Here is a 10,000-nt window from a genome sequence, read left to right as displayed (position 1 = left end):
CTCTCACTCTCACTCTCACTCTCACTCTCACCCTCTCCTCTCTTAACAAAAGAAAAAATCCTTAATTCGATAGCTCTTCGATGACACGCAAGATCGTAAACACCCAGGGACATATCTCATTTGAGCCAGAGCGAAGAAGAGTCTGTGGAAAAGAGGAAAGAAAGAGGAATTCACATGCCGGGGGAAAGGACCTATGGGAAGGGGGTACGAAAGGAAGTGAAATGTGGCGTTTTGTCCCGTAGACCTAAAATACAAACAATGATAGTGTCCGTCCGTCAGGGTGAATAGTTCAGGAGGTTCAGATGTTGTAGCGTACTCTGGGGGTGAGTCAGAAGGTCCCTTCCCCTCTCCCCCCCCCCCTTCCTCCCCCTCTTCTCCCCCCAGGGTAGGATAGGCCCCAGGGTGATGTTGGCACTCTTCTTCCGCCTCGCCTGCCAGGGTGGGGAGGAGTAGGAGGAGGGGGGAGGGGGACGGTGGAAGGTCTCTTTAGTGGCCCCCTCCCCCTCCATTCTGGCTGGATTTATGGTTTTGTTTGTTTTGATTTTATGTGTTTTGTTTACTTTTTTCTTTATGCTTGTTTATTCGAAGTATATATATATTATATATATATATATATATATAAATTAGGTATGTACATAAGTAGTTTTTGTAGTTTTTGTTTCATCTACTAGTTTGACTATCATATTTTGACCAAATCGACCTGATTTAATAAATTTCATAATACCGTAGCCTCAAGTCGTAGCAACGTGTTGTTGTCATTGTTCAATTCTGTATTTATTTTTGTTTCTTTACCTGGACTTTTTATGTTATTCCTGCCTACGGGACTATTTTTATGATCAGGACTGTTCAGCACAAGCAATCAATGCATGAAAAGACCCAAGACTGCAGGCCATCTGATTACGGGGAGGCCACAGGCTGACGTGAAGCAACAGGAAGTGTCGTGGTGGAGCGAGGAGGAAGGGAGAGGGAAGGAGAAGGGGGAAGGTGGGAAGAGGGGAGAGGAAGGTGGGAGGAGGGGAGAGGGAAGAGGGATGAAGGAAGAGAGGAAGGAGGAAGGAGGAAGGAGCAAGGAGCAAGGAGCAAGGAGCAAGGAGCAAGGAGCAAGGAGCAAGGAGCAAGGAGCAAGGAGCAAGGAGCAAGGAGCAAGGAGCAAGGAGGAAGGAGGAAGGAGGAAGGAGGAAGGAGGAAGGAGGAAGGAGGAAGGAGGAAGGAGGAAGGAGGAAGGAGGAAGGAGGAAGGAGGAAGGAGGAAGGAGGAAGGAGGAGGAAGGAGGAAGAGGGAAAGGATGGAGATTGGAGAGCAGAGAGGGAAAAGGGGAGAGGAGTTGAGAAGAAAGGTAACTAAATAAAGAATGGTAGGGGAATGACAGGGAAGGAAAGAGAAAGGCGGAAGGGAGATAAGGAGGGACGGAGGGAGGACGAAAGAGGAGAGGTAAAGAAGGTAAAGGAGAAAGGGAAGATGAGGAGGTAAGAACGGAAGGAACCCTGTAACGAACGAACGAACGAACGTACGAACGAATAAACGAAGGAATAAAGAGAGGGAAGAGAGCCAGGGAATAGCTAATGAGTGAATGGATGAAGGGAGTGAGGTAAGTCAGGAAGATAGGGCAGGAACAGGGAATAATTATAAAAGAGGGGAGAACGGATAAAAGGGCGTGGCATAGGATAGGAAGAGGGAAGGAAGGGAGCAAGCAAGGGAGAGCGAAAATAGGATAAAAAATAGGAAAAGAAAGAGATGCGCAAGTAAATGGGAGAATCAGTAATAGAGGAAAAGAGAGACTAAGTGGAAGTCACAAACAGCATGTAGGAAACCGAAGAATGAATACGGAGAAATGTAAAAAGTAAATAGAGATATGAATAAAGGCGATAATAGAGAGAAATAAACTGACTTTCGTCGATTTGCATATATTTCGTATACCATTTGCTTTGTGCGTATAGAATAACAAGACGGATTTATAGACATTCACTTCTTATGCCAGTGACCTCGGAAACATCTTGGGGTCATGACCTCCTGCCTGCAACCGGAAGCCATGATAGCAACCTCGTCATTAGCCCGTTCAGTCCTCCAAGTCGGGTTGGGGGGGGGGGGAGACAGATCTTCCAGAGGTGAAAATTTCGATGAACGAGACTGCTCGGGGATCTATTTTCTTTCCCCCCTCCTCTCTCTTTCTTTCTCTCTTTCTTTTATTTTCTTTCTCTCTCTTCCTTTCTCTTTCTTTCTCTCTTTCTTTTATTTTCTTTCTCTCTCTTCCTTTCTCTTTCTTTCTCTCTTTCTTTTATTTTCTTTCTCTCTCTTCCTTTCTCTTTCTTTCTCTCTTTCTTTTATTTTCTTTCTCTCTCTTCCTTTCTCTTTCTTTCTCTCTTTCTTTTATTTTCTTTCTCTCTCTTCCTTTCTCTTTCTTTCTCTCTCTTCCTTTCTCTTTCTCTCTCTCTTTATTTCTCTCTCTTCCTTTCTCTTTCTCTCTCTCTTTATTTCTCTCTCTTCCTTTCTCTTTCTCTCTCTTTCTTTCTTTCTCTTTCTCTCTCTCTCTCTCTCTCTTCCTTTCTCTTTCTCTCTCTCTCTTCCTTTATCTTTCTCTCTCTCTCTCTCTCACTCACTCTCACTCTCACTCTCACTCTCACTCTCACTCTCACTCTCTCTCTCTCTCTCTCTCTCTCTCTCTCTCTCTCTCTCTCTCTCTCTCTCTCTCTCTCTCTCTCTCTCTCTCTCTCTCCCTCTCCCTCTCCCTCTCCCTCTCCCTCTCCCTCTCTCTCTCTCCCTCTCTCTCTCTCTCTCTCTCTCTCTCTCTCTCTCTCTCTCTCTCTCTCTCTCTCTCTCTCTCTCTCTCAGATATTTTTTTCTTTTTTCGGAGATGGACACAGAAAGACAGGCAGATAGAAAGAGATAGTATATATAAGTGGTAACACGAAAAAATATAACAAAAGAGGGAGAATAAAAAAGAATTAGCTAAAAAGTAGGCCAAGTGAAAGAGAGAAGAGAAAGAGGTGATGAAACAACATTCCGGAGCCAGGCTTGTCTTGATCGATGAAGAAAAAGCGTCCGCGTGTGACGTCCCGAGACTGCAGCGATGGGACTGACCCGGCTCTGTGTGTGTGTGTGTGTGTGTGTGTGTGTGTGTGTGTGTGTGTGTGTGTGTGTGTGTGTGTGTGTGTGTGTGTGTGTGTGTGTGTGTGTGTGTGTGTTTGTTTGTTTGTTTGTTACATATATACTTTGTGTAAGTAATATACACACGCACGCGTAAGCACGAACATACATACATACATACAACATGCATGTATACATACATACATACATACATACATACATACATACATACATACATACATACATACATACATACATACATACATACATACATACATACATACATACATTCACACATTCACACATTCACACATACACATACATACGTTAATATGTTAATCTAAGTGTTATTATAACTGAAAACACCGGAACCGGTACTCGCCCTCGAAGCGAACCAGAAGCATGAATTTTAAGTCCTGAAGAAACAGGTGGAAAGCTTTGACACGAAATGATGTGTTTTATGTTGAGAATAAGGGGCTAAGATAAGTTACGGCTTGTTTGAATCATATCACGGGTACTTCTGTTCATTGATATGCACCCTATTCTGCGGTTCTGTCGCACTCCCTTCTCTCTTCCTACCAGTGTATGTATTTGCCTAGATCTTTATTCATATATATTGGTTATTTATTAATCTATCAACCTATCTCTCTATCAGGGATGTCAAGTCAACTTTTTCTTAGGGGAGAAAAGTTGGGGGGGCCAAGATCTTGTGGGAGCAAACGGTCTCGGGAGGGCAACTGCTCTCTATTCGGGCTTTGTGTGTGTGTGTGTGTGTGTGTGTGTGTGTGTGTGTGTGTGTGTGTGTGTGTGTGTGTGTGTGTGTGTGTGTGTGTGTGTGTGTGTGTGTGTGTTTTTGTTTGTTTGTTTGTTTGTTTGTTACATATATACTTTGTGTAAGTAATATACACACGCACGCGTAAGCACGAACATACATACATACAACATGCATGTATACATACATACATACATACATACATACATACATACATACATACATACATACATACATACATACATACATACATACATACATACATACATACATACATTCATACATACATTCATACATTCACACATTCACACATTCACACATTCACACATTCACACATTCACACATTCACACATTCACACATTCACACACATACATACGTTATATGTTAATCTAAGTGTCATTATAACTGAAAACACCGGAACCTTTACTCGCCCTCGAAGCGAACCAGAAGCATGAATTTTAAGTCCTGAAGAAACAGGTGGAAAGCTTTGACACGAAATGATGTGTTTTATGTTGAGAATAATGGTTTTTTTTCATGGCAGTTAACAACGAGACTGCAAAGGAACAGCTATGGAATTTGATAGGACGTTAACCCGTATACGTGAATGTATAGAATGTGTGCTCATTTTCACACAAGCTGCACACACACACACATTAATGCTTTTGTATTTACATACCCGTAGACATGTTTTGTGCATTTGCAGAAAAAAATAAATGTGTTGATATGAAATGATTGTTGAGATTTTCATATATTCAACAATGTTTTAACTTTTTGTGTTTCTCTTTGCAGGTGACCTTCCCAGACATGGAACGTGTGGAGTGGCTTAACAAGGTGAGGCTGAGGGGAGGAGGGAAGTTAAGGGGGGAGGAGGGAAGTTAAGGGGGGAGGAGGGAAGTTAAGGGGGGAGGAGGGAAGTTAAGGGGGGAGGAGGGGAGTTAAGGGGGGAGGAGGGGAGTTAAGGGGGGAGGAGGGGAGTTAAGGGGGGAGGAGGGAAGTTAAGGGGGGAGGAGGGGAGTTAAGGGGGGAGGAGGGAAGTTAAGGGGGGAAGAGGGAAGTTAAGGGGGGAGGAGGGAAGTTAAGGGGGGAGGAGGGAAGTTAAGGGGGGGAGGGAAGTTAAGGGGGGAGGAGGGAAGTAAAGGGGGGAGGAGGGAAGTTAAGGGGGGAGGAGGGAAGTTAAGGGGGGAGGAGGGAAGTTAAGGGGGGAGGAGGGAAGTTAAGGGGGGAGGAGGGAAGTTAAGGGGGGAGGAGGGAAGTTAAGGGGGGAGGAGGGAAGTTAAGGGGGGAGGCGGGAAGTTAAGGGGGGAGGAGGGAAGTTAAGGGGGGAGGCGGGAAGTTAAGGGGGGAGGCGGGAAGTTAAGGGGGGAGGAGGGAAGTTAAGGGGGGAGGAGGGAAGTTAAGGGGGGAGGAGGGAAGTTAAGGGGGGAGGAGGGAAGTTAAGGGGGGAGGCGGGAAGTTAAGGGGGGAGGCGGGAAGTTAAGGGGGGAGGAGGGAAGTTAAGGGGGGAGGCGGGAAGTTAAGGGGGGAGGAGGGAAGTTAAGGGGGGAGGAGGGAAGTTAAGGGGGGAGGAGGGAAGTTAAGGGGGGAGGAGGGAAGTTAAGGGGGGAGGAGGGAAGTTAAGGGGGGAGGAGGGAAGTTAAGGGGGGAGGCGGGAAGTTAAGGGGGGAGGAGGGAAGTTAAGGGGGGAGGCGGGAAGTTAAGGGGGGAGGAGGGAAGTTAAGGGGGGAGGCGGGAAGTTAAGGGGGGAGGAGGGAAGTTAAGGGGGGAGGCGGGAAGTTAAGGGGGGAGGAGGGAAGTTAAGGGGGGAGGCGGGAAGTTAAGGGGGGAGGAGGGAAGTTAAGGGGGGAGGAGGGAAGTTAAGGGGGGAGGAGGGAAGTTAAGGGGGGAGGAGGGAAGTTAAGGGGGGAGGAGGGAAGTTAAGGGGGAGGAGGGAAGTTAAGGGGGGAGGAGGGAAGTTAAGGGGGAGGAGGGAAGTAAGGGGGGAGGAGGGAAGTTAAGGGGGGAGGGGGAAGTAAGGGGAGGGAGGGGGAAGTTAAGGGGGGAGGGGGAAGTTAAGGGGGGAGGCGGGGAAGTTAAGGGGGGAGGGGGAAGTTAAGGGGGGGGGGGGAAGTTAAGGGGGGGGGGGGAGGGGGGGGGGGAGGCGGGAAGTTAAGGGGGGGGCGGAGTTAAAGGAGGGGGGGGGGAGGGGGGGGGGGGGGGGGGGGGGGGGGGGGAGGGGGGGGGGAGGAGGGTGGGGGGGGGAGGGGGGGGTGGGGGGGGGAGGGGGGGGGGGTGGGGGGGGGGGGAGGCGGGGGGGAGGAGGGAGGGGGGGGGGGGGGGGGGGGGGGGGGGGGGGGGGGGGGGGGGGGGGGGGGGGGCGGGGAGGGGGGGGGGGGGGGGGGGGGGGGGGGAGGGGGGGGTGGGGGGGGGGGGGGGGGGGGGGGAGGGGGGGGGGGGGGGGGGGGGGGGGAAAGGGGGGGGGGGGGGGGAGGAGTTAAGGGGGGGAGGGAAGTTAAGGGGGGGAGGAGGGAAGTAAAGGGGGGAGGAGGGAAGTTAAGGGGGGAGGAGGGAAGTTAAGGGGGGAGGCGGGAAGATAAGGGGGGAGGAGGGAAGTTAAGGGGGGAGGAGGGAAGGTAAAGGGGGGGGAGGAGGGAAGTTAAGGGGGGAGGCGGGAAGTAAAGGGGGGAGGCGGGAAGTTAAGGGGGGAGGCGGGAAGTTAAGGGGGGAGGCGGGAAGTTAAGGGGGGAGGAGGGAAGTTAAGGGGGGAGGCGGGAAGTTAAGGGGGGAGGCGGGAAGTTAAGGGGGGAGGCGGGAAGTAAAGGGGGGAGGCGGGAAGTTAAGGGGGGAGGAGGGAAGTTAAGGGGGGGAGGGAAGAGGAGAAGAGGAAGGGGGAAAGTGAGGGAAGGGGGGATTGGGTGGTAAGGGGTGGGAGATGGGAAGTAGGGAAAGGGGTGGGAGATGGGAAAGAGGGAACGGGGAGGGGAAGAAGGGTGGACGGGGTCGGAGGTACGAAAGAGGGAAGTGGGAAAGGGTAGAAGGGGGAACGGGGTGGGAGATGGGAAGGAGGGAAGGGAGGGAGGGGGAGGAAGGGGAACGGGGTGGGAGGTGCGAAAGGGGAAGTGGGAAAGGGTAGAAGGGGGAACGGGGTGGGAGATGGGAAGGAGGGAAGGGAGGGAGGGGGAGGAAGGGGAACGGGGTGGGAGGTGCGAAAGAGGGAAGTGGGAAAGGGTAGAAGGGGGAACGGGGTGGGAGATGGGAAGGAGGGAAGGGAGGGAGGGGAGGAAGGGGAACGGGGTGGGAGGTGCGAAAGAGGGAAGAGGGAAGTGGGAAAGGGTAGAAAGGGGAACGGGGTGGGAGATAGGAAGGAGAGAAGGAAGGGAGGGGAAGAAGGGGGAACGGGGTGGGAGGTGCGAAAGAGGGAAGTGGGAGAAGGGGAAAAAGGATGGGAGATGGGAAAGGGATAAAGGAACAAGGGGGAAGCGCAGTCAATTATTGCGACGGAGTCCTGGCGCTGCGGTGAATTGCTTGCCGCGTTTTGTTGCTTTAATTGTTGTTCATGATTATGATGATGGGAATGATGGTGGTGATGATGACCTTGATGTCGGCAATAGTACTTGTTTTCTTTTCTTCATTTATTTATCTGTTATTATTTTTTTCTTCTTCTTTTTTCCATCGCAGTAGCAATGCACGTGGCAAGTTAGTGATATTTGATAGTATGTTGGTGGTGATGAGTAAAAATAATGATTTTCAGACCACAGTGACCACGGATATTTTATAACATTTTTTGGCCATCCAGTTTTGTATTCGCTCCACTTAATGGTCTAGGTGGCGGCCCTTGCATTGTACCCGCGTACCTTGCACCTTGGTATGTGCTGTAGGAGGATTGCGTGGCAACATAACTGACTTAATTATATACTGTTTCTGTCTGTGCAGCCAGTTCTGTTTCTGTCTCTCTTTGTAGTCTCTCTGTGTCTCTCTGTGTCTCTCTGTGTCTCTCTGTGTCTCTCTGTGTCTCTCTGTGTCTCTCTGTGTCTCTGTGTCTCTCTGTGTCTCTCTGTGTCTCTCTGTGTCTCTCTATGCCTCTCTGTGTCTCTCTATGTCTCTCTATGTCTCTCTATGTCTCTCTATGTCTCTCTATGTCTCTCTGTGTCTATCTCTCTCTCTATATATCTCTCTCTCTATATATCTCTCTCTCTATATCTCTCTCTCTATATCTCTCTCTCTATATCTCTCTCTCTATATCTCTCTCTCTAGCTCTCTCTCTAGCTCTCTCTCTAGCTCTCTCTCTAGCTCTCTCTCTAGCTCTCTCTCTAGCTTTCTCTCTAGCTTTCTCTCTAGCTCTCTCTCTCTCTCTCTCTCTCTCTCTCTCTCTCTCTCTCTCTCTCTCTCTCTCTCTCTCTCTCTCTCTCTCTCTCTCTCTCTCTCTCTCTCTCTCTCTCTCTCTCTCTCTCTCTCATATATATATATATATACAGTATATATATATATATATATGTATGTATGTATGTATATGTATGTATGTATAATGTCTCTTCTCTTCTCTTCTCTTCTCTTCTCTTCTCTTCTCTTCTCTTCCCTTCCCTTCCCTTCCCTTCCCTTCCCTTCCCTTTCGACCTTCTGACCTTCTGACCTTCTGCTTTTATTCTGAAATCTTCCGTCTTCCAGATCATCAGACAACTGTGGCCCTATGCTGGTCAGTATGTAAAGGACCTGTGCAAGTACTCCATCGAGCCCAGCATGCGCACAGCTCTTGAAGAATACAAGCTAAATGGTTTCCAATTTGAGAAGATCATTCTGGGAGACACTCCACCTAGATTCTCAGGGGTCAAGGTCTATGATGACACGTCACGTCACGAAATCATCATGGACATGGACTTTGCGTAAGTGAAAAATTATTGAATTGAATGTCTGTTTATGATTGATTGAATGCAAGGAAGTAGGAAAACATACAGTGAATGTTTTGCAAAAAAAAAAAAATGTACTGCTTTTGATATGGATGTGTAGTTCAGTACACATAGATATGTAAAATGTTTTCATTTTATCTTAAATTGAGTATATAAAGTCATTAGATGTTTTATTTATAATAGTCTTTGCATTCTGATTATCATTTTATATGAAATTATAATATAGTATATAATTATTTGTTTAAAGAAATCTTATATTTTGTTACAAAAACCTAGAAAAGTTTATTCTTTCCATGTCTGCATCATCAGGTATGCTGGAGACTGCAAGTTTGAAGTGAGTGTGTCAAAGTTCAAGATGGGCATCAAAGACTTACAGGTAGTGTGTTTGTAACTTTTGTTTGCTTTTGTTAGGTGAGCTTTCATATTCCTTAATCTTTTGTTTTAAATTTTTTTTTGTCTAGAACATGATTAAGTTTTGTCAGCATGATAGAGAAATTAGTTGATTAATAATGTTAAACTGACTTCAGATATCTGGACGGCTCCGTGTCATGATGAAACCGCTGGTGAAGCAAATCCCTCTTGTGGGTGGTCTTCAGGTCTTCTTCCTCAATAATCCCGATGTGGACTTCAATCTCATTGGACTTGCTGACGTGTTTGACATGCCTGGACTCAGGTAATGTAAACTGAATGGATTTCACTTTGAAATGCAAGAATGGAGGGGAAGAATCCTTGCATCCCTTTCATTGAGGATATTTGGGCAGATGTTCATTGGTCTCGTAGACATGAGATCTGTAAATATACACTTAGGTTACGCTTCAAAAATATGTAATATGAAGATTAGGATTGTTTTTAATTTTTGAAAATTTCTGTTAAACCAGTGACATCCTGCGAAGCATCGTGACAGAACAGATTGGACACATGATGGTGCTGCCAAATAGATACCCCATACAGCTCGTGGATGACATTGATGTAGTTGAGCTCAAGTGCCCAGCCCCAGCTGTGAGTTAGGTTCTGTGTAGTTGGTCAAAAGTCTCTTCAAAGGTATTGGGAAACATGGAGGAAGTGTGATGGTATCTCTCAGGTCACAGAAATAGATTTATTGAAAAGTATAAGTAAAAAGCCAAGATTACCACTCATGATGACATCTTATAAGTTTCCAATATCTTTTATTTTGTATAGAAATTGTATATCAGGTTATGGGAAGCACCTTCAGTACTGAGTATGTGTAAGATAAAACAAAAACTCAGTAATGGATACATTTTA

The 10,000-nt window shown here is 47.4% G+C and overlaps 1 protein-coding gene across 1 annotated transcript in view; it reads left to right on the top strand.

Moving 5' to 3' along the window:
- The window catches only part of LOC125035849 (extended synaptotagmin-1-like), a 75,540-nt gene that overhangs the window by 32,548 nt on the left and 32,992 nt on the right, over positions 1-10,000 (top strand). Inside the window, 5 exon segments of the mRNA XM_047628137.1 lie at positions 4,647-4,688; positions 8,499-8,713; positions 9,047-9,113; positions 9,265-9,410; positions 9,616-9,736. Coding sequence (XP_047484093.1) covers positions 4,647-4,688; positions 8,499-8,713; positions 9,047-9,113; positions 9,265-9,410; positions 9,616-9,736 — 591 coding nt within the window.

Source organism: Penaeus chinensis, chromosome 20 (genome assembly GCF_019202785.1).
Source record: "Penaeus chinensis breed Huanghai No. 1 chromosome 20, ASM1920278v2, whole genome shotgun sequence".
Taxonomy (NCBI): domain Eukaryota; kingdom Metazoa; phylum Arthropoda; class Malacostraca; order Decapoda; family Penaeidae; genus Penaeus; species Penaeus chinensis.
The sequence above is the reverse complement of the archived record's forward strand: the minus strand, read 5'-3'. Positions and strand labels throughout refer to the sequence as shown.